The 26,179-nt window shown below is 32.5% G+C and overlaps 1 protein-coding gene across 1 annotated transcript; it reads right to left on the reverse strand.

The window, feature by feature from the left end:
• Positions 1-1,465: 1,465 nt before the first annotated feature.
• Positions 1,466-23,865, reverse strand: LOC130657364 (BRISC and BRCA1-A complex member 2-like). The gene is made up of 12 exons (XM_057460347.1): positions 23,659-23,865; positions 23,289-23,356; positions 13,667-13,758; positions 8,048-8,242; positions 7,897-7,971; positions 7,430-7,530; positions 6,699-6,795; positions 6,522-6,592; positions 5,793-5,875; positions 4,286-4,433; positions 3,278-3,804; positions 1,466-1,947 (listed from the first exon to the last, which is right to left on the reverse strand). Exons 1-11 carry the CDS (start codon positions 23,766-23,768, stop codon positions 3,753-3,755), a joined length of 1,092 nt encoding a protein of 363 aa, XP_057316330.1. The 5' UTR covers positions 23,769-23,865; the 3' UTR covers positions 1,466-1,947; positions 3,278-3,752.
• Positions 23,866-26,179: the final 2,314 nt, after the last annotated feature.

Consider the following 26,179-nt stretch of genomic DNA (forward strand, 5'->3'; position numbering starts at 1 on the left):
AGCCAGCTGGCAGTGAACTATTTAACTAATGGATTACACATCTGGAAGGAATGCCAAATTCCCATTTATCCAATCCCATTTGTCATCGTCATAGGAGATCGATGCTTGAAATTATGAGAGGTCCAGCTCTAATAAAGGGTGAATGACGAAAGTTATTCCCAGCTGAAAAATTTTACTACAAAAAAAAATTGCCGACGCAATGCCGACGCGCAAATCAGTTGAAATGTATCTCACGTCGGCAGTTTTTATTACGGACGTAAAAAAATTCTAATTTCAAGGGCTGCAACGTCTAATATTGTGGTAAGTTAATTCTGAAATGGACGGTGCCAGTATATACAACACGGCTTGGAGAAAACGACCCTGCCACAAAACAAACCCTAAAGAAACGACAAGACAGTGGTAATTTTTTAATTTTCGGATGCTCGTGGTGCAACAGCTGCGGTACCATTATGGTAACTGATACTGCTAGCGCCCATTCATAAATACCGCCCAAGTAATCGCCCTAATATTAACAGAACCAGAAGGAGGACCTCCTCCCCAGGTCCCAATGGCAGAAAGAGAAAAAGAGACTTTTAATTTTTCCATTTGTTTTTTTTATACCACTTGTTGTTATTTTAAGGTTGCAACATTAAACCCTACTGTTTTGTTCCTTGATTGCAAGTAACATTATCGCTCAAATGCGCTAATAAATTTTATCAGTAATTTATAGGTATCGAACGGCGAATGTGACCGTTGGCAGCAAGAAAAGAGGGATGCTAGTTCATAATATGCAGGTATTTAAAAATTTAAAATTTAAAGAATTGATTACTTCGCTGATGGATCTGGAGTCGAGGTTGCTGACACGGATAGTAGTGAAATTAGGTTGACAGCGTACTTAGTGTATTTTCAATCCTGGTAATATAATACATTATTCATTGGTCATTGATACTCTGGTGTGAAAAGTGCGTTGTTGGCTTGAGAGAGACTTGAAATGAAATGTGGCATGATGTGGTTGCAGTGAAGCAGAATTAAGTAAAGCGATAGTAGTGTTAGAAAGTGGAGAAAATAGCAAAAACGAACTCACGAAATCTGCGTGAAAGGAGGAATGTATCTTAAAATAAGCAACGACTATAGGTTGGTGGACCGACTTTTTTATTCTGCAGCTAGTATCACGCATTACATATGCGAGGAATTAGTTCATCAATTCTCGGCCTAATGAGGCGGCTGACTGAACGAACCAATGTCTTTTCGAATGGTGACTGTCGGTTGTTCAAGAAATGTGACACAATTGCTTGAGCAACGGATGTAGAAATTGCCAAGGTCTGCTCTTGAAGCTTATCTTTTTGACTATTTTTTTTTAAACGCGAGAAACTTCGTCGCGGGCCGTTGGAATTCGGCACTTGCATCTACATGGGGAATGCGCATTTTTATTACATTCCTAAGAGCACAGATATTTCTTACATTTAAACAAACAAAAACACATTAATTACCGTTCAAGATAAGGTTTATTTTACTTCAACGAAAGCAACAGTTACACACAATTCTATATATGTTATAAGTAATAAAAATCACATTGACAATCGTTAACCGTCATTTTTAACATATCAATTAAATAAAATGGCCGCTTCACAAAACATCTTAAGCCCATATTAAAAATTCTTGATTCGTGCGAACAACCAGCTTGCCGATGACACACCAATTTGCGACAACTACAAGCTGTATCATCCTGGTTCGTACCATGCTGGCACGGAATTCCATTTGCACCATACACTGTTGCAGTGTTCATCTCTTTTTTCTCGCCCACCCCATGAAGTTTTGTTGTCAACAGATAGCTCAGAAATGAGTTTTTGGAAGAAATTTTATTTTTTCTCCCTGGTTTCATTTTGTGTAGATAATCGTAGTATATGTCAGCTCTCTTTACTGGTTGTTCAACGTCGCGATTATATTGCATCCAAGACTCTTGATCATCTAAGTAAAAAGACAATTCAAAAAAATACAGCTACATAACTATACCGATTAATACTTTGACCTGCAGCAGAATGGACATTCGTTTTTAGAAAGGAGTTTTCTAGGAATATTTTAGGAGTGCTTTTGACAAAATTGGGACTTCAAATTCAAAAAACATAAATTGTAAATAGCTTTCCAAGATCGTAGTTGACACAGTGGGGTTTTATTCTCGAGAATTAAGTGCCTTGAAATATTTCACACACATTAAATTTTGCGAAATAGTAAAAAAACCTCAAAATTCATAAAAAGATCTTTGCAACAAAATTAGTTCCTCTAAAAGCACCAGAAGTGAGGGGAATATATTTTTATGACGTAGGAGGACCTACTATTATTGAATCTAAAGATTAGGCAAAAGTTTTTAAAATATTCCCCTGAATAATCTCCTAAAATGCGAAAAATGAACACACCAGCCTTGTTTTGGGTAACTTTAAACAAGACTAGGGTTCTTATTTGTAAGTATTTAGATTTTTTATCACTTTTATATCATATATATTTGAGAGCAAAACTTTCGCAATAATTATGCTTTCACAAAAAAATCTGCGATTGCAAAACTTTTGCGAACGAAGAAACGTGAAAATTCCTAGGGGTAAACTTTTGCGAACGAAGGAACGTGAAAATTCCTAGGGGTAAACTTTTGCGAACGAAGGAACGTGAAAATTTCTAGGGGTAAACTTTTGCAAACGAAGGAACATGAAATTCCTAGGGGTAAACTTTTGCGGGCATGAAAAGGTAACATATTTTACATATTACTTTAATGAATGTTTATTCTTTCACAAAAGCATTCATGTTAATCCCGATATGCATACTATAATCCTCTCCCTACTGCTGAAGATCTCAAGATAAGCTGACCAAAAATACGAAAAACAGACGTCATACAACTGTCATGGCCTGATAACTAAAACTGAAAACATTAGGTTTAGAAAATTTTCCCCATTCTTGGCTAATTTCCAGGTTTTTTCATGAGTGTATTCAATTTCCAGGAGTTTTAGGGGTTTTCTCCAAGAGTAGTGGTGGTCACCACGTAAGAGTAATTCTCATAATTTAAAATTCTCACTATCTCTAACATCAGACTTAAGATTTTTATTGTTTTTAGCGCTCAGTGACTGACATCTGTCAACATCACTTACGAAGAAGCATTCGAAGAAAAATCCTACAAATACATTTCCTACGAAATAATAACGTAAACATGACATTACGTTCTTCATCTTAGAGTCAAAATAGCGTACACCACCGCAGAAGATTAAACAAGGCATTTTTATACACTGCTGAGTCAAATATACAAAACACCTACCTCGTGCCCATGCTACATACGCTAGCAAAGCAACGATGAGTGTACCTTGTGTCGCAAACATGTTGTATTATGTAAATGTGGATCTGGAACTGTAACCAGCTTTTATAGCGTTTTTCTTTTTTTCCATAGCGAATATAAAAACCCAAACCAATTTGCTTACATATTTTTATATAAATAATTTATTTCTGTGGGATTGAGAAACTCTCATTTTTATTTCTTTGTTTCATTTCTCAAGGAACGGATGCTCCTTACAAAACAAACAGTTGCAAAATTGAAAACAAAACAATAACGCCTTATACTTTTTTATTTCATTTAAAATATATTGTATAACTTGATATAATAAAAGCAATATAGTTCCAATTGCTCTTTTGGATAACTTAACAATATGACTTCAGTAATCTGGTAACAAGGTATTTCACATATGAGACAATATAGTGTTTTTCGTCTGCTCTCTTTGTTGTAAATTTTCCCGTGGTTATGAAAGCGAATTCTTTTTGAACTCTTGCAAGCTTTTATTCACCGATTCTCTAAAGAAAAGTACATTTGAAATCAGAAACCACAAGTACAAATTCGATTTTTGGTGAAGGTAGGAACCTAGAAGGGTGTTGTCTCAAATATTGTTGATTCAAGGTTGTGGTTGTGATTTGATAATGAATCCGTCTAATAGAGGTCAATCATTTCAACAACTTATTTTCTGCTATTTTTATCTAAAATCCCTGCCAGTACAGATATGCTAGTAAACTAAGCATGTTGACGAACCAAGCTTATTTTATTAGCATGCTCAGACTGTTTCTCGATCGTCTAGAAGGTGAAGTATTAATGACTCTATATTTCCTGGTTCTTTTGAATTTTGACATATGGAAGTTTGATAGCCCCCATTAAAACAACTGAAGGTTGTATATTTTAAAAGGTTTACTACCACCTTAACATTGTAATCGTTTCACCAAGCTGAAATGAAGTTTGACTACCTCGATTTGAACAGCCATTAACTGTGAACGTTGCACTAACCTGATATAGGTGAGTATTTGCTCACTAGACATGTGTGGATCATGTGTACAATCTTTCACTGACATGGTGTGAACATGGTTTGACATTTGGTAGATTGGTTGAAGTGCAATGGATGGCTCTTCATGAGGAAATTGTTCGCTTAACATCACTGTAAAAAGTAAAAATAAAAATCAACAATGTTGTTACAAACTAAGAAACTCAACTAAACTTGCCTATCACCACCGCGAACTCTCAAAGGACTCAAGGGCTCGAGGTGAAAAAAGTTTAAGATATCGAATAAGGTTGATAAACTATCTTGAAGAGTGATGTTAAGTGTCATTGTCAGGGGTATTAGCATATTTTTTTATTCCATTAGTTTGGTAAAGTGTAAATTCTTAGAAATGGAATAAACAAGGCAATCAATTTGCCGCCTCACTTAACCCTAACCCTTGTATAAGTGTACAGTAAACGTACATATTATACAGTAGTTTACTTAAACTCTGAATTTTTAAACAAGGATGGATAATTGTAATTTCTTATTCCACATTTTACCTTAAACTGACTTGTTTCTATTTTTTCTGTCAATTAATTATGAAGTTTAATTAGACATTGGATATAAGCAAGACAATAGCTTATTCCGAATTTTCAAGGTCCGATTCGCAAATATAAATTTTTTTAATATTTTCATTCGCAAACAATTTTTCTCTAAGGGTATATATTTTCAGACGTTTTTTTTTCCTTTGACGTTGATTTTACGGGTAAAAAAATTAGGTAAATATGATTTTTCACGTTTGGATCATGTTAAATTAACAACAATCGCCTGGCTAGAAGGAAATCATGAACTTGAACCATTATCTTTACCCATGCCCTCATAAACAATATCATATCAAATTGAATGTTTTAAAGTAAGTATAGAATTTATTTGTTATATTTGATATATGTTATATATTACTTCACATTACATTACCACGCTTAAAGGGTGTGGGTTCCGTACAACATATGAACAACAGCTACTCATCCTGTTTTACAAACACTATATAAAATTAGCCCTAATTAGATAAGTTTATTCTCATGAGAAAACGAATATGCACTTATCAAATCATGAAGAAATATTGTAAACGTTACGCCTCTTAATTACCCTAATATGTAAAAGGTGTAATTAAACTATCAACACGTGTTTAAAGTGTAAAAAATTACTCCAAATTTAGCTTAGGTTTACTCCGTGAATTTTTATAGCTTTCTCCATGCAAAATAACATCAACAACATTCTACAAATAACGTAATAGTGGGCGCTAAAACGGGCGGTAAAAGGGTGTTATTATCTCTTTTTTAAACAAATTTATTAACCCTTGAGACGCAATATATTTTGAATACACGTCTCAAAAACAACAACAAAACAGCAACACAGCATCACAAACTAAAGGTTGTATTAAACTCTCCAAACTTAATATGGCAATGCTATGCTCGCGCTAGATACCGAAACAACTGAACACAAAAAACAGTAGGCAGAAGAATAAAAAATATTTACCAATCAGAATGAAATGAAAGCCTTCTACTTCTAACAGAAAACTAGCTTCACAAAATGTTTCAGTGTCATATTCAATCACCGATCTACAAAAAAAGAAACATGAAATCGCACGCATTGGGTTAAGAAATATTTTACTAAAGCGTAAACAAAACTTTAGATTGTTTTACCAAATATTATCCCATGTTGACAAAATTCTTTGGACAACTCTATGTTTCTTAATTAAGTCTTTAGTTTATCATTACTCACATATATAACACACCAGCAAACAACAAAACAAACAACAACAACGACAACAACAATAACATCAACAACAACAAACACATCAAACGCGAAGCCTAGTGGTTATGGAGTTCGCTTCGTAATCACAAGGTCCGTCGTTTGGTTCGCTGCGCGAGCATGTTTAGCAAGTGCATTTAACACAGCTATCGGTCAGCTCATGCAATGTGAGGGAAATTGGGTAGGTATCTAATGTATACATTCAGAACACAGGACCCACATTGATAACAGTATTTTCAAGTGAAGTATATAATAACGTTAAAAGGAATTTTCAGCATAACACGAATTAAATATTCAATTTACCAATCCGAAACAGTCTAAAATTTACTATCATGTCATAGTCGCATACAAATGAGAAATGCTGTGTCAACTCAATACGGAAATTCCCTAATTCCTTCGTGGGTCTTTTCTAAATTCCCTTATAAATCACTGATGTGTCAACAATACACTTACCCATTTAACTCGGACAGCAGCAAGATGATTAGTGACTTTCTTCTTTCGTACCGCTCAATGACGTCACTTACCTGCATTTTACAAAAACACTTATGTATATAAACAAACAAAAACGAAAGTAAGATGATGAAATCCAACAAACTAAAAATATAAAAACTAAAAATATAAACACCATACTGTGTTTTCTAGGAGGTCAGATATTTTTTTAGTATATGATACCAACGTTGAAGTTCCATATGGAGGTATTCTCAAGTTAGATATCCCACCCAACGCACTACAAAAGAAAAACAACTAAACTCCCTTTTACATGATCCAAATGATGAGATAGATCAATCAGTGGAATTTAACACAGCATACGCAAAAAAAAAACTGACAGTAAAATGTATATAATACTTTGCTATAACATGGTGGTCGCCATTCTTTTTTAGAGTCAAATTTGAAGAGATTTGAGAACTTTTGTTGAGAATTTTCAAGCATTTTTGAGGTGACAGTATTTGTATAAAAAAATTTAAGAGATTTTAAAACATTTTCAGATTTTTCAATGGAAGTTGAAAACACTTGACATTTTAAAAGTAACGCCACAAATTAATTCTGTACCCGTGTAGTATTGCATTTGAAAATACAAAGATGTGGCAAAAAAACAGTTTTTTAAGGAAAATTGAGATTCAAGGAGAAAGTTGTTTTCCTTGTGGAGAAGTTTTGGGGCGAATTTTTAACATTAGAGAGCTTTAGGGACTTTTTTTCAAAATTGAGGAAAATTGAGGAGTTTTAAGGACGCGTGGTAACTCCGAATCACTTTACAATATTCACATGGAGATTTAACCAACATCACAAGGAACAACCACTAAAAAACCTATACACATATCCACAAAATGTGATTGTTGTTTTTGGGTCAAAGAATGACTCACATTTCAACTGCTGGAGATAGTTCCAACACAGGTTTAATTGTTGACAAGTTTGGTGGCTCAAACACAAACGAAAGACAACAACAATTATCACCAACATTTTTCTAAAAACAATTGATACTAAAAGATTAATACGTTACGTCAAATTTGCAGCTGATTAAAACCGGTACCAATGCATCTGTAATTTGTTTTGTTAAGGAGGGCTTAGGGTCAAAAAGAGAGGGTGCTAAATAACATTTTGTTTCGCTAAAGACTTCTTAAAAGGGGAGCTAAATAAAAGTTTTTATGACATTATATACCTTATCATAAAAATTATATACCAGAAAATTGTATCACCTTGTCATTGACCAAAGTCTACTATTGTTATGTTCACATAGGACACAAATCAATTTAAATCAATAAAAATAAACTAAAAGCACAGACAATAGAACGAAAAAGTTATCAAAGCTTTTGTCAAACATTAAACTTACTGGCTGTAAATAAGGAGGTAGTTTTGAAAAATTAACATCCAGGGATATCATCAATTTAATGACGTCATTAAAGGTCTAAAAAAGATTCCACTCCATAACATTAAAAAGAAAATACCCCAATTGGAATGAAAACTAAATCTGGTTTACTCACCCCAGGCCCATTCTTAAGGATATCAATTTCACATCTTGATCCAAATTTGGTAGTTTTCATGAATTCTTCAAATGAATTTTTTACTTGTGGATATTCTAATATTGCAGAGCGTTGATGTTTCAAATAAGCTTCAAAAAGGTCAGTTATTAAAGCGACAAGACATTCATCAGATCTCGTGTTCCAAGCGGTAAACCCCTAAAAAGTCAAATTAAAAAAAATTTCAATCAAATACAGTTACATGGATGACATTTTACGTGATATGAAGCAAACGGAGATTGATGACAAGCTGAACGAAATAAACGAATTTCATCCCAATCTCAAATTCACCATCGAACATAAAATGGACGCTATTTTACAATTTCTAGACATGAGAATCACGAGAAACAATGGCTGTTTATCTTCTTCGTGGTATATCAAATCCACAGGCACGGGTTTGACGATGAACTACCATGCGTTGGCCCCAGTACTTTATAAAAGGTAAGCTAATTCTGGATTGATATAGAGAATCTTCTATGCTTGTGTTTCCTAAAAAATCTTTGATACTGGCTTGAAAAAAGCCAAGAAGTTACTCGAGAATAACCAATATCCGCCATCTTTCTTTGAGCCTTTTATAGAAAAAACATTGAGTAAAATTCTCGATACAAATGATAAACCAACAGATAATAAAGATGATGAAGTACCGGAGAAATGATTTTCATCCAGTATAGAGGTATAGAGTATAGAGTATAAAGTATATACAGTATAGAGTGACAGACAAATTTAAAGGTGTGTTGAAACGTTTGGAAGTTCCGCGCAAATTTGTGGCAATCATCAAAAAGACAAAAGCGTGTTTACCTTCCTTGAAACAACCCGTAGAAAAAATTCTGAAAAGCAATGTAGTATATCAAATTTCGTATTCACGATGCGCATCGTGCTATGTCGGAATCTGAACTCAAAGGACGAGTATAGAAGCCGTACATTAACAACAAAAATTTAATATGCTTTTTTTCGTGCCCCTTTGGGAGTTTTAACTTTTTACGATTTCCCAATTTTTTACAGATTTTTTTAGTGTGGTTATAATACGATTATGTGTGGGATGTTTGTAATATAGAGCTTTTTACAACGGTTTTAACTCTTTTATCTTGTTTTTAAACCTGATGATGACAATTTAATTTTCGAAATATATTGTCTACAAAATAAATACATTATTGGTCCACTATATGTGATAATGTTGATTACCATAATGTTTTTACGGAAAATACAGTTGAGTTACAAGGATTGCTTGTGATGCTAAAATGCCATATATTATTACCAGAAAATTTCCTAATTTGACGGGCTGGTTAGAAATAATGATTTTAAAAAAAAATTAATCAATTATAAAAATTATAGAGCCTGAATGCATGTTAATAATTAGGGGAAAAATTTATATTTAAAAAGCTCGAAACATGATAACAGACACATCCTAAAGTTTTACATCCATAGAGCTGCTAGGCTAAAAGTTGACAGTTCTTTTGTTTTTTACAAGCTGCACGTTAATCATTAGGGGAAAATGAAATATAATAGATTTTAAGCACGCAAGGAAAATTAGAGGGCGCGTTAAATGTTTGAGATTCTCACGATTTATAATAAAAAAATATTATACAGTTAAATAAACACAATATTATGGGGTTTGGTTAGCGCCAATCTAAGAAAAAAATATTAAACTCCAATTTTGAAAGATGTGCAATACTCAAGGATTACAACCTATGCAAAGAGTACACGAAAATTTAAATATGCAAAAAAAAGGTGCGTAAAATTTAAACCTGCATAAAAAGTTTCATAAATTAAATTTAGGTGAGTTTTTGTTTTTATTTTTTATGTAGAATTGTAAAATTCAACTTCGTTCTGAATTCCAATGAGAACAATATTCTAAGTTTGTTTTCTAACTATGAATATTTCCTAGCATGGTTTGTGTTTGAATCCACATTTTAAATACAGTATGTAGTCTCTGAATGTAGTAACCATGCAACATACTTTCATACATGCAAAATTTACGATGTAACTAAAATAGTAATATAATAGTATAAAAAATAATAAAATAGTAATTTTATAATTGGGTTTTTCCCTGTTTTGAAGCCGTTACAACGATTACTCATACATGACACAATGTGACAGTTTATCATTTGGTCTCATAACAAATGTCTTTATGAATACATTTTGGCTACATCAACTTGTCGGTTGTGGCATGCTCTCTACTATAAGAAGGCTTTACAAGGTCCATATTTAAAAACTAGTAAACCTAACTACCAGAAAAAACAAGTTAATTTTATGAAAAGCTTGGAAAGTTGTGAACATTTAATATAAATTTTAATATTTAGTTACTATAATTATTCTCGATAACAACAATTAAATTCGATAGAGCTACTCGATGACGTCATAATTTTGCATCATTCTAAACTGGAGAACGAATAAAGATTTTTTAATAGGATTCCTAGATATAACTTTAAAGGTCTTTCTGAACTTGTTTTCTCACAGTAGGTAAGTTTTAATCCCCCTCCTAACCATATGCTTATGACATATATTTTGGAAAGGGAAAGAACAAAAAAAAAGCAGTTTTTACTCAAAATGTTTAGGTAATAAGGGAAATAAAAAAAATTACTTTTATTGAATTTCCGCGCCCAAAGGCGTAGGAAATTCTTTAAAACCGTCGTTTTTTACTTTCGGAGCATTTTTTGAGAAAAAATCGACCCTGGGATTTCACTTTCCTCCGTCACAGATGTAAACTTCGTACCCAAGCTCCTTAACTATTAGGAATTCATCTAAATGACGTTTCAGGACAAAATTGGTATTTGTTTTCGACAAAATTTGGCACAGTTAACAAAAAAAGTATGCTGAACATAATGGTGACATAATTATTTTGATTTTTGTCACCTAAATGTCATTTTAGGCCATAATTGGTCCAAAAATTAGAACTACTTTATTTTCAACAAAATTTGGCACAGTTAACAAATAAAGTATGCTGAACATGATGGTGACATCAAAATTTTGATTTCTTGTTACCTAATTGTCATTTCAGGCCAAAATTGGTCCAAAAATTAAAACTACATTATTTTTGACAAAAATTGGCACATTTAATAAAAAAAGTATGCTGGAAATGATGGTCACATCAAAATTTTTATTTTTTGTCAACTAAATACCGTTTAAGACCATAAACGTTTCAATCGCAAGACTTTCAACTATGAATAATAGACTGTATTTTTTATTACGACACGTTTCGTTTTGTTTGCAGTTGTTGTAAGATATAATGTCACTGGTGTGCTTTATTTTCGGAGCTTCATGCACCAAACCTCTTCGAATGTTTAGCACAATAACACTACGAATTAGCAGGTTTTCATCAAATATTTTGGTAGCGAGCGGAAATTCTTAGAGCCCCCAGGGCTTCTTGTTTTTTTTCATTTTAGGTTTCACGGAGCAATATTTGCTAAATATAAACACTGTAGAAATAATGTTAATTCTAAATTTAATAAAAATGGAAAACATTTCCCAGTAAAGAAACAAGTATGCTTATTGTGAATTTTCTTGCAAACAAAGAAATGATAACATTCTACATCCTCATTTAAACATTTTATCTTGGAAATTTTCCTAAAATCGAAACTGAGATAATAAAAAAGTTTCAATTTACAAAAAAATGTAATTTTTTATGCAAAAAAACACAACTTATAAAGACAAACAAATGATGTCATTTAATGTAACTGATCCCTATCACAAAATAAAACAAATCAAAGAGAAAGTAAAAAAAAGTTAAAAGCATCATAAATCCTATAAGTAAACCAATCTGTGTTGTTACAACAAACAAGTATTTTCGGTGAATTTTTCTTCCTGGAACTTCCCTGCAACATACAATACAATATTCTTATATGGTAATCTTTAGCAACAAAATAAACAATTTTTTTACCCACAATGAGAAAGTGTGTATATATACAGATGTTTGGGCAGAATGTTTGTAAGAGTGAGCAGAAATAGGAAATAGAAGTAAGCACAGCAAACTAACTTCATTTCATTTGGTTTGATATAATGGCTACTTCTAGGTAAGTGAATACCTTTAATTTTTGTAAGAAATTTGTTGAAAATAAAAATTAATTTTAGCGAGAACTAATTTACGCGAAGTTGCTAGTCCTGAAACTCCACAAGAATTATATTGTGCAAAAATAGAAATAAATTTCATGATATTGTGTGTCTTTTATAGCACAAAATAAAGACTGTTGAAGTTAAAATTCATCTCATATTTTTCTTATCACATCACTAATCCTTTTTATTTAGAATTGACCTATTATCGCAAGATAAAGAATTAATAGTTGACACGATTTTCCTAGGTTTGTTGTTTATGTGTAAATTGTAAATTCAGAAACAAAACAAAATTAAAATAATAACACTTGTCTTAATAATCGGGACAGTTTGTTATATTTTAGAAGTGATTATATGTTTAGATGAAACAGGACCACCATTGCAAGTACATAAAACTGCTATTAACCATGGCTACAACAGAGCAAAGCATGCACCGCCTGAAGGTTAGTTTGTACAGTTCTTTTAATTAGAAATATTTGATACAATGATCAAGTTTTTGTAGGGTCAGATGGCAATAAGCATTCAGAATAAATTTTTTTATTACAAAAGTTTTAGAGCCAAAGCCCTAACAACATTATAACTTTGTGTTGATTTAAGTTTTTTTGTTTATAGACTAGTTAAAAAATTTTACAAAAAACGGATAAAAACTAGTAGTTAACCCAAGCCTCTGTTTCTACTTGTTACACATTTTGTGCATTTTCAGTTCGAAGTGATTTTGTTAGTCATATCACAGACAAGATATTATTTCTGTTAGGGTTTCTTATTTCTACAGTCGAAAACACGATAGGTAAAATTCTTAGTAAAAAATTTTTAGAAAAAAGTTCCATTAAAAAAACTATGTTAAACAAATTGCGAACTTTTAAAAAATTATTGTAAAAACTAAAAAAAAAATCAGAAAAAAAATTTATCCGTTAAACACTGAAAGATTTGGGAATATTTAAACAGAATTGTAAATCTTATTAGACACTTTAGCTCCAAAACATTTGTTTTTTTGTTGCTTAAACCAAACACTCTTCACAGTATGACTAAACAAGAGATTTATTTCACTTTTTAGACACTGGAACATTAATGAAATGCAACAAGGAAAGTAAAAGCTCCATTGACGATGTAACAGATACATGCACAAGTGATAACAATGCTGACAACCCTTTATCATAAAATATTTAAATACACTTTGTGTTATGTAGCTGCTGTGAATATAAGTAAATAAATTATCAAACTATATAAATACACCTGTTTCTTTATTGTAACCAACTTAAAAATTAGTTAAAAATTAAGTTAAAAATGAGCAACGTGTTGAGCATCTATCAAGTTTCCAACCTCAGAAAAAAATTTAGGTTTAGGGTTGGATTTTCTTCTTTCATCTTTTTTTTACACGTCACTAATTTTGCTTAAATCAGAGTAAGAGCATAATATGAACAATTTCAACCTCAATATCCTCTACAAACAAGCACACATCCAAAAACCAGCTAACATTTAAATGTTTTATGTACTCATAAAGCAATGCGCGCACTAAAGTTATTTCCAAAACCCTACCTCAATCAGTTGAATATCTGGAAAAAACGATTTGTTGTCAAATATAACATCAGGTGCGAGCAAAGGATGTTCAGGATTAAATATTAGCTGCCCTAAAAACAAATTGTATATAATAAGAATTTTGCATAGGCCTGAGTAGCATAGGCCTGGGTTTAGTTCACCTTTGCACAACTGCAAATTTTGTATTATACTTTTACGTCATACACAAAAAAATCGTAAATCATATTACATAGATTATTTCCATCACTATATACAGTATATGGCTGACATCATTGTCCAGAATTAACTTGTTGTCCTGAGTAATGGCAACCTGAACCATTGGTAGTTTTATTATACACATTGTGGTTGCTGAGATAAAAATGGAAAAAAAAATTGAAAAGAATTATCTGCACATCACTGTTACAGAGGATTCGTGATAATTATTATGTTGTCTCTCTGTTAATAATAGCTGTATTTTGTCAGCAAGTCGTGCTAACCACACAAAAATTCGTTAGGCTTCAAAAAACAAATGCGATATATGTTACAACTTTGTTGAGACAGGTGAACTCCGATAGATCTTACATGGGCTAATGAGAGGCCCATATTTATTCAACGAAGCTTGGTAGCATATTCATGTACACAGTCTTTCAGGTCACTGTGTTTTATCAATAAAATATATTAAGAAACAAACCCAACCAGCTAAAAAAAATATGTTAGTACATATATCTAATCTAAATACAAACATAAGAATATGAAGCATGTAAACAGACTCATCCCCTTCTTTGAGGATGGAAGAGATGAATAAAAGTAACACAAAAAAACTGTTTATCAAGTCCAAGTAAATGTTTTAAAGTTTCTGTTAAGAAGTTGGTTTATATGATAGTTCTCATTTTAATGAACAATGTTCTACAACTTCAGCGATTTCTCCTGTTTGTGTAAGTACATATATCTAATCTAAATACAAACATAAGAATATGAAGCATGTAAACCACTGTGCATGAAAAATAAAATTTCTGTATGACGAGAATGGCATGACTGAAACAAATAATGTAATCATGCAACATTTAAATAGCAAGTACACACAAGAAAATTACCACTACAAAAAAAAATATGTGGTTTAACAGTGACCAAATTTATTTTATTTAACTCTTAGGTACAGGTTGTGCTGCAATTAGGGAGCCAAACCTTAGGGTCATTGGTCGCTTTGGATATAGGCAGGTTTGGTCGTTTTAGAGAGCTTTGACCTGTGCTGAAGAGTTATATTCAACTAGCCGGGAGACCTGGCGTCAAAACGCCACAAGTAACTGTTGTTGAACGCCCTGAGGAGTGCTTAATAAGAGTCGTAAACTATGCCACACGGTCAGGTGGGTGCTTTAGTACAGGTATGAAGTATGCCGTAAATCAAGTAAAGCGGATTTACCATTATAGTGTTGCAACGTCACATATTTTTCAAAAAGTAACTTTCCCGCAACAAAAGCTGAAATAAAAACATAGTTTACAAACCGCATTTACTCCTCTTATTTTATTTTGCGGAATAAGTTTCAGTAAACGTTAAAAAATTAATCGTGACATCGGGCTAAGCGTTTAGTACAGTTAAGTAGAGTTGAAGAGGCGTGTAGGGACAATACCCTTTTAAAAAAACTTTCTTGCAGACTCTGTTTAAATAAAAACACAAGAAACAGTCCATTACCAACACGGGGTTGAGCGGTTAGTCCAGGTAAACAGTGTTGCACACCCGTACAGACATGATTCTCGAGAAAGTTTAAAAAGTAATTGTAACAGTGGGCTGACCCCTTAGTACAGGTAAACCACATCGCACATACTCTAGGCGTAACAAAAAAAAAAACAGTCCATTGTTAACACTGAGCTTAGCATTTAGTACAGGTAGAATGTGTCGCACATGCCTATAAGCTTAATAGCCTTTTCCAAAATACTTCAGTTTAAATAAAAACACAGGAAACAGACCGTCGTTTAACAACAGGGGATACATAGCACAGGTACTCTGTGTCTCATTAATAAACTTTTGACTTTTGCTAAATTTTATACTACAGTAAAGTGGTAGCTAACTACTTAATTGCATTTAGTATGAAAAAGATAACTTAAAAATTCTGTTGCAGCCAACTGTATTTGGTTACTTTTACATTTTAGCTAGAGGTAGCTAACCTCAGTTCACAACCAAGTAAAAATCAGATTGGCAAAGTTAACACAAAAATCAGAAATGTTAGCTAACATCTACATTGGTAGCCAGAGTCTTAAAATTGGTTTTGTTTAAGATTAATATATGGCTAGAGGACCTGAGTAAGAGGCAAATAAAACTAATACAAATCTTTAGGTGGCTGAACAGGTAGCTTAGCTAGTAGCTAGCTAGCTAGCTAACTATAAAGTATAGGTGAAAAAACATGTACACAAATAAAAAAAATACCAGAAAGTAAAAGAAACTGCAATCTTGTTAGAATACAAATAGAAGTATCAGAAAGAAAAATTAAAGCAAACAGTTAAGAAACTTTTCTTTCTCCAGCAATGAGGACCGATAACGTAAAAATCGTTGCTAAGAAATACAAAGAGCTTCAGTTTCTGATTGGTCATTATATAAAACTCCGCTCCTGATTGGACCTTTCTTTTAACGGCAATTGTCCCTGTGCCGGTGGGGGCCCGACGGGTTTCACGTCCCTGCGTATTTTGTATTTCGTATTTCGTGCGTGGTTAACACAAGTCGCTTTTGTCGCACGAACAGACGGACGACGGCTATTATTATAGAGATAGTCGATGGCCCGTGGAAAAATCCACGGGTCCGCCCATCCTTTTTATACCACTTAAACGCGTCTCGCATTTGGCTTACCCCGGTGTCAAAACGCCGGGGTAGGCCAAAGTCAAGGTGTGACCTGACGTTGAACACTCTGTGGAGCGCTTAATAAGAGCCGTAAACTGTGCCACACGACCAGGTGGAGCACTTTAGTACAGGTATACAGTATGTCGTAAATTAAGTGAAGCGCATACACCATTATAGTCTTGCGACTGTAACATATTTTTCAAAAAACATTTCCCGCAACGATAGCTGAAATAAAAACACAGTTTGCAAACAACAGTCGGTACCCCATCATAGCAAAAACAATAAGTCAATATTTTTTTATTTTGCGGAATAAGTTTTTGTGAAAGTTAAAAAATTTATCGTGACACTGGGCTAAGCGCTTACTACAGTTAAACCGTGTTGCACAGGCGTATAGGAATAATACGCCTTTGGAAAAAACTTTCACAGACTCTGTTTAAAAAAACACAACAGGGCTGAGCGGTTAGTCCAAGTAAACATTGTTGCACATCCGTACAGACGTGATTACCGAGAAAGTTTAAAAATGAATTGTCACATTGGGTTGACCCCTTAGTACAGGAAAACCATGTTGTACATGCGTATAGGCGTAACAGCCTTTACCAAAAACAACAGTATGTTAACACTGGGCTAACCGCTTAGTATAGTAAAACAGAGTTGAACAGGCGTATACGCGTAATACCCCTTTCCAAAAAAACTTCATTGCAACATCGGTTTTAATGAAAACACAGGGAACAGCCTGTCATTACCGGTTCAGCAAAAATAATCTGTCAGTCATTTTATTTGCACAAAAAGTTTTCAGGAAAAAATAAAAACAGATGTAGGTACCTAGCTAACTGCACTTAGCATAACACTTTTTGTTTAAGAATATTGTTGTAGCCAAACTGCATTTTTATACTCTCACTTTTTAGCCAAAGATAGGAGCTAGCTAAATGGCTACAGTCTCAACACAAAAATAAATGTTGGGTAGGATAAAAGCTGTTATACCATACAGAATAGTAATAAGTAAGGTTCTAGCTAGCTAGCCTCCAAAATCTTCGTTCCTAGCCAAAAATCCAAAACTGGCGCGTTTAAGATCTGTACGTGACTAAAAACGTGACAATGTATTTATCTTAACATTTTAGAACATACAAAAAAACAATATTACGAAAATAAAAAGCTTATAGTAGACAAAAATTGAAACAGACTTACAAACAGCACTGACCCACCATTACTTTAAAAACAAAAATGGCCATCATGTTTCGGTCCTCATGTTTCTTCGTTGGCATGCCCAAGCCGCGAAAGTCTTGGATTGGTTTTTTAAACAATCAAGTGTTTTGATTGGTGTATTATGTGCGAGCGGTCAAAACAAAGTCAGTAAAACTATCAGCAAACTGTCCCATTTGTTTTCTGTAGCTTCTGAGCGAAAACGGCGATTGAGGTCACGGGGGTAATTATTATTAAAAATGGCGTATTAAAATAATGCATTCATTTTTATCACTAAATTTACTTTTCTTACTTATGGCAATAAATTAAAGTAATTAAATTAATTAGGGTAATAAATTAATTTCTTGAGTTTAGTTCAATTAATTATAAAGTTTTCCATTAAACAACCCCCTGTTTTCTAAAAATTCGCGGAAAGATCAAAGGAATATCGGTAACCCTTTTGAACAGACAGACAGACGACGGCTATTATTATAGAGATTGTTTTCTGTAGCTTCTGAGCGAAAACGGCGATTGAGGTCACGGGGGTAATTATTATTAAAAATGGCGTATTAAAATAATGCATTCATTTTTATCACTAAATTTACTTTTCTTACTTATGGCAATAAATTAAAGTAATTAAATTAATTAAGGTAATAAATTAATTTCTTGAGTTTAGTTCAATTAATTATAAAGTTTTCCATTAAACAACCCCCTGTTTTCTAAAAATTCGCGGAAAGATCAAAGGAATATCGGTAACCCTTTTGAACAGACAGACAGACGACGGCTATTATTATAGAGATGTTAAAAATGCCTAACACACTCTTCTTTAACGAGGCCTGCACCAGAACGCAAAATACTCATTTTAAGTGCCAACTCAAAATTTTCAAAGTTCCTAAATTACTACACATTCATCAATTTAAAATAAGAGAATTCTTTTAATTACAAGCTCGTGAGCTTGTATTAAAACGCAAATTTGTTCTACAAGAATGGAAATTTTTGCCTCTCTGAGCACCGACACGGGAGTAGTCGTGTGTTCGAATCTCATCTTGGTCACTATTTTTACTTTTTTTTTCTTTTCACTATCTTGCCTGCGAGGGTGTGTTTCCAACTCGTAACTAACTAACCAAATGGTCAATCGCAACGTCACAGATTTAAACTTCTAACTAAACTCTCTAAGTACTTGGAATTCATCTAAATGACATTTCAGGCCAAAATTGGTATTAGTTTCGACAAAATTTGGCACAGTTAACAAAAAAATTATGATTAATTTGGATTTTTGTCACCTAAATGTCATTTTAGGCCAAAATTGGTCCAAAAATTAAAATTACTTTATTTTCGACAAAATTTGGCACAGTTAACAAAAAAAGTATGCTGAACATGATGGTGACATCAAAATTTCGATTTTTATCACCTAAATGTCATTATAGGCCAAAATTGGTCCAAAAATTAAAATGACTTTATTTTCGACAAAATTTGGCACAGTTAACAAAAAAAGTATGCTGAACATGATAGTGACATCAAAATGTTAATTTTTTGTCAACTAAATGCCATTTAAGACCATAAACGTTTCAATCGTGCAACTTTCAACCGTGAATGATAGGCTGTATTTTTTGTTAGCAGAAATTGTAGAATTGGGTTGCATTTTCGATGTTTCATAGTTGTGCATTTTTAATAGCGAGATTGCTTAAGCACCTCCTGCATCTTGTATATTGTTTAAAAAGATAAGTGTTGAAAAGATGTATTTAACTAACTGGTAAAGTTAAGGTGTTTCCACCAAAGTTTTCCAAAGTGAATGTAGGCAGAGTTAAGGTCTCCCCAAATGCCTGGAAAGTTGTCTGCAAAAAATAAAATTTCCACAAAAATATGTAAGAGAAAAACGAAGACGCTACACCTTATATAATTAAAGACAAGAGCGAAATTCTTTTCGCTACGCTAATGACACGCCCACATAGTGAAATATGATTTCGGAAACACTCCGAAAAACGTAAATTTTTCGATTCTCTTCCTCTTATTTGTCTCCGCGTCATAAGCGTACAAGAGTGACAGTTCTGGTAATATGTATTTTTTAACTAAAGCCATTTCCTTTTTTAAACAATTAACATCGTATATTATTTTTCTTTATTTTTCTTTTTCTCACTGAGTGACTTTCTTATACCAGGTCCTTTTTTTTGAGGGGGGGGGGGGGATTACTGAATTTCGAAAATTTTAGGTGCAGCTTGTGGTCTTTCTTCTTCCTGTCAGTCAGTTAACTCCAGGCTGACCCAACGAAAATTAAAATTTCGAGAAATTTTTCGTTCAAGAAGATCTCGTAACAGAAATCACAATTTGATAGACAGCTTTTTATAAACTTTCTTCGCGAGGTTGTTCACGTGTATCATACGTCTTGTTTTAATTTTAATTGCATCTGTTATTTGTATAGTTTGTTTTATTGGTGATAACATGTTTTGAAACGACATGCATCTTAACGAAAAACATAGCTTCTCCCACACACGCCAACCCTACGATCATGTTGTGACCGTCAGTAACTCTATAGAGGCAAACAGGGTTTCTGGTGGCAGGAAAAGTGCTTCTCGTCCCTGTCCAAGAATAAGCAGTTAATTGTTGGATTGGTACAACTGGGTTAGCACAAAGTTGATGGAGAGATGCACTTTCCAAAGTATTTTAAAATGAGTCCAAGTATTTACAGTAAGAACATTAAAATTTCCAAAATAGTAATTCAAAGGAGAGCAACGCACTTAGAAACTCTTAAAGCACCAGGAGGAAGAACTGGTTGTTTATAGTAAGGATTAAAGTCAAGTTTGTTAATTTGTTTACTTTTGAGCCCAGGCAAACTGTTTCATAATTGCTTAAAATTTTGGGGCAGATTGTTTAAATTTGGCATTGTTTATAAAAAAGTGTGGTGTCAACCCTGGTGCTGCAAACACGCTGACGACAAGAAGAGCATCCTGCCATAAATTGATTTCCAAACATCTGTTTTTATAAGATTTCTCGTGAACCAGGGACAATGTTGTTGAAAATGTTGTAACTGGTAAGGTTGATTTTTAAAAGTAGTGACATTAAATGTCTGCATAATGAGGGGATTGGATGAAATAGTTGAAACTGCCAGTAGGAGAGGTATTGATATTTTTGTTGTGTACTAAAGGTGTACTGGAGAGGTGCTTCTGTCCCATTTTTTACTGAAAAAGACTTCAAGTAAGTTCTTTTGGATTGACAGTGGGTTGTAATGGTTTGGTATTCTGTTGTCTGAGTGGCCAGTTACAAAAGTTTTTTAAGTGAAGTATGTGTCAGATAGAATAATGCTGCTGAAGCTAGTGATAGACCAAAATGTTCTGACAATTTCTTGGAGTATGTTCATCAAACTGGATGAAAATTCAAAAAACAAATTTCACGACAATATGCAATCAATTTTTGCAGATTGAGAAGAACAACATTGTGATTACCTGTGGTGATTGAAATGGTCATGTAGGTGTGGTTATGAAGGTGTATATGGTAGCCATGAATTTGGTGAGAGAAACAACGATGGTGAAGGATTACTGGACTTCGCAGTTGCTAACAAACTAATTATTGGCAATAACTTCTTTGTGAAGCAAGGCAGTCACCTTATAACATATCAATCAAGCCCTGGTAACACCCAGATCAACTTTAGACTTTTAAGGTAATGGCCTTTTGGGCATGTTTTTTAAATCTGGATTTTTTCAGCAATAATAAATCAAAGTTTATGCATTCATACATCACTAAAAAGCATTTTTAAATATCTATCAAATGGTATAAAAATAATGTTAAACTTTTTACCTTGTAAAAAGTACAGAGATATTTTTAAAACACACCCTGCTTCTGTAGTTTTGTAAAAGAAATTTGAAATGTAACAAATGATATAGGAAAAAACAAAACTACGTAAAAGTGTTTTAAAGATTTTTTAAAATATCACATTTTTTAAGGATACGGTAACCCCCTGAGACACACTCAGTATATTTAAAATTCTCCTCTACTCGCTATATTAACCCTAGCAAATATATATATTCTGAAAGCCAAATAAATTATCTCTAGAATGATGATAAAATATTTTCATAAAAAAAATCCAAAAAGTAGAAAAAAAATTATATACAAAAATTCACCCTTCCAGTTCATTTTGTCAAACACTCCCTCAGTAAAATTTTTGTTTGTTGAAAAAAACATCAATGCGAAGCTCTTATTCAGGTCTAAAAAACTTTGCTTTTTTTACTCAAAACAACATGTGGTTCCAAAAATATAGCATATTTTGTGTTACAATAGCTGTTTTATGACAGATTTATCTATTTTTAAGCATGATAGATCAATAACTTGATATTTCCTCACTTTTTGCGTTAGAAAAAGCTTTGTAGCCAAAGATATAATTGTCGAAACAAACTTGTTTTCGTACAATTTCGACAAGATGAAGGGGAGTGTTCGACAAAAATATATACCGTTACGACTGAAAATTTTATTTCGAGAAAAAGCAAATCAAAGATCTTTGCTTTTACCTGCATCATGGTTACACCCACTTAAACGTTATAAATAATTAATAACTCCTGAATATTATATTTAAAATTAAAGGTAAAGCATTTTCGCAGAACTTTGGGTCTAGTTGTTGTTAAACAGACAACAGGATAACATAAAATAAAAGGATAAAAACGAAAAAAATAAAGAAATAAATTAAAAAGGTATAGATGATAAATAATAATATATTTGTATAGATTATTAAAGTGTAAATGTTTCCTATGTTATATGTAGAGATACAATATTTTATTCGTTCTACATAACTCTCTTTAATTATTATACAGGTTAAATATATTTAAGGAATTTTAAACTTTGAGCACACTATTGAAAACACTGAAAGATAAAGAAGATTTTTCTTCATTTTATCTTTCTTCATTTTATCTTTTAACAATAAATATTTTTAATTCTTTTTTTAGAAAATATCATGAAATTATGTCAAAGAATCAAAATTTAAAAAAAGATTTTTTTTAAAAAAAAATGACCCTGAAGGGGGTTACCGTATTCTTAAGCATGATAAGGGTGATACTTTCACAGTTCTGAGGCGATGAATGTTCAGAAGGTTGTTCAACTTTATTATTAATAAAGACTGACTGAGTATTTTGAAAAATCATACTCAATAGGATGATAAGTGTTAATAACATTCACTCGTAACTCCTATTCAATTTGAAGGTATAAAAAAGGTTAGTTATTTAGATAAAGTCAACATTCCCTTTCGAAAAATAAATAAATAGTTTTACCATTGGAAAGAACATCATTTCTTTAGTATATATTATGGCAAATAAAAAAAAATTGATTTTTTGATACAATAAAGGTATACCGTCACCTTAAAGAAAGGAGATATTTAGATGGTAAAAGATTTTAAATGAAGCTGACATGGCACAAACCAATGACATTAAATAAAAGATGTGGGTCAAGAAGATCTATCCTGCTTTCTTCAATCTTAAAAAAGCTTTTGATTAAGATTGAAGAGAAGTAATTTGATTGGCAATAACTGTTGTTGTCACTAGATTAAAAATTATGCAAGTCAAAGTTTGGGGTGCATTAAAATAAATATGTTCCTAGCTTAACTCAGATCAGATGATATATAATAAAGAAAGGCAACATGTAAAAGTAACTTACAATTTTGTGGCATTCCAGCCACCAAGAATGACACATCAAATATATGATTTGAACAAGCTGATAGTTTACTAAATAAAAATACGATTAAACTTCTGCATTAGGAAAATTTTTAGGGAAAAAACTGTTTCAATTAAAAGTTTCATACACACTTTGAAAATTGAAATTATGATGAGCCCCATTCTCAGTGAAAAAAAACCTATACAAAAAAAAATAATCAAACTACTATTCAGTCCCTGAGTATAAGGAATTGTAGGATACCTTAATCATGGAATTATAGCATGTATTAAGTACAATTTTCTCTTGTAAAACATTTATATCACTGACATAATAACTTTAACTACAAATATCATACATAAGCATTAAAATTAACCTGTGTTTTACGTCCTTGACAATGACGACATCACCACGTAAGCCTAAGGAGTGGTTTTTGAGTTTTGTTGTAAGTGTCACAAGTAGCCTCTGAAAAGAGACATCAGCCATTTAGTTTGAGGTACCATTAAGTTAATTTTGTCAACATCATTATTTTCTTCTTTCAGTAATCTAAAATAAAAGGATATAAAAATTATTAATTATTAATCATGTATTATTATACAGTTTTATACTTCAACAAAATTTACAATTTTTTTTATCAATGTACGATTTAAAAGAAGAAGTTCAGATACTAGCATTAAAGAATGTGTTAAAAAGTTTTAACCAAAATCTTAGCCTCAGTCCTTACCAAACATAGAAACGTAGGCCAAGGGAAATTGCATTGCAGTTTTTACAAATCAGTTTGAGCATCTGCATGAAAAAGTTCATTATTTTCAAAAAAATTATATTTATAAATTTCCATGTCATTTACAATTACAGAATTTCTTATTCCCATAGATAGATAGATAGATAGATAGATAGATAGATAGATAGATAGATAGATAGATAGATAGATAGATAGATAGATAGATAGATAGATAGATAGATAGATAGTGCATATTCAACATGGCTATAGCCTCTCAGATAAAGGGGTATACCCTGTCTATTATTTTCCAGGAGGCCTTGGAGCCAACACTACAGCCAGCAGAAGAAAGAAGTTGCACTAAATGTGCAAGTCAATTTTTGTGGCCATTATGGTGTATTGTTGCCTAAGTAGTTTATGTATGAGAGTTGTACTTTTCTTAGTGTTGGCTTTGTAGTTTAGCCATTTATATATGCCATTTATATACATTATATATGTATATATATATATATATATATATATATATATATATATATATATATATATATATATATATATATATATATATATATATATATATATATATATATATATATATATATATATATATATATATATATATATATATATATATATATATATATATATATATATATATATATATATATATATATATATATATATATATATATATATATATATATATGTAATATTTATGGGAAGGCTTGTATATAATCTGCTCCTATTCTTACTGGTAACAAAGGCATAAGCAACATATGCATGCGCAGTAAATGAATACGTGAAATGACATAAAGCTTTTTTACCTATAACATACACATAACATTTAGCAAGAGATGAGAGTACTTTTAATCTTTTTTGGCATTGTTATTACTCAAAAAAAGTTTAAGAAAAGCAGTATATAATAGGAAAAGAAAAACACTAGTCGGTCAAATACTCCTGAAGTTTATGTGTTCCGTTTAGCTAATTGCAAATCTTATTTTTAAGGGCAGTCTTTTAGTTTAGCATTTCTTAATCACTTTCTGATCTTATGATAAATTTCTGCATATAATTTTTTCATCATTATGATGTATATATTAAAGTTCTTGATCATTTTGTGAGAAAAAAATGGCTACGCTTATGCTTTTCTACGTCATGCTTCCCCAGTACATTTTTTTGTGGTGGGAACCAGATCTGGTTCCACTGCAGATAGATAGATAGATAGATAGATAGATGTGCATATTTTACATGGCTAGCCTCACAAATATTAAGGGATATACCCTGTCTATTATTTCCAGGAGGGGCCATGGCTTAGAAGGAGAGTCCTAGAGTATTTAATGCTCTTTTTGAGCTACGCAGACCAAATTAGGGTCCACGCTCTACTAGACAACTCCAGGCAACATCCAACGGCCCATACAATGTGTCATCTCCCCAATTTACCTCACATGGCTTGGGTTAACCCGAAGCTGCGGTAACATTCACTCGACCATGTTGAATAGCCGTCAAGAGGAATCAAACCCCGGTCCCCCGCACAGAGTACGAGAGCTATAAGCACTAATCATGACGCAAGCATAACATTTTTTTGATATCTTATGTCATTTACAATGTGAGTTCTTATGTGAACAACGTTCACACAGGGATTTTTTATATTTGTGTCTATGTTTGTGCTCAAGATTATGTCACCAGTGAGGAAACCAGGCTTTACTTCTTACTTAGTAGCTACTTACGTACTATTAAATTGAGGGGAACCTGGCTTGAGTGATGCACTTAATGATATGATTAAACATATTCCCAAACAATTATTGGTTGGAAAAATAATTTGTTTTTGAATGTGTAGGAAGCTGTTATCTAGCTATATAATTATGCCTGGTTTTAGAAAAGAAAACCCCTGACACCTTGTGGTGTCGTGACTGAACTAGTTTGCCTATTGTTCTCCTCCCCTCATAAGAGATTTATTTCTGTCAGGCTTCGGGTTATGCATTTCTGTTAATTCATTGTCAACGTAATGCTACGCAAGGAGCGTTGGCTCTCCTGAAATCCAAAGAGTTTTCAGCTTGCCAGCTGGCAGTGAAAGTGAAAGCCATGTGTTGTCCGTGGCTTTTTGCAAGAATAATTATTTTAGCCTCGTTTTGATAATATCATCCATCAATCACACAGGGGTTCCAAGCGTGACTTTTTTCTC

This window comes from Hydractinia symbiolongicarpus, chromosome 9, assembly GCF_029227915.1.
Source record: "Hydractinia symbiolongicarpus strain clone_291-10 chromosome 9, HSymV2.1, whole genome shotgun sequence".
Classification (NCBI taxonomy): Eukaryota; Metazoa; Cnidaria; class Hydrozoa; order Anthoathecata; family Hydractiniidae; genus Hydractinia; species Hydractinia symbiolongicarpus.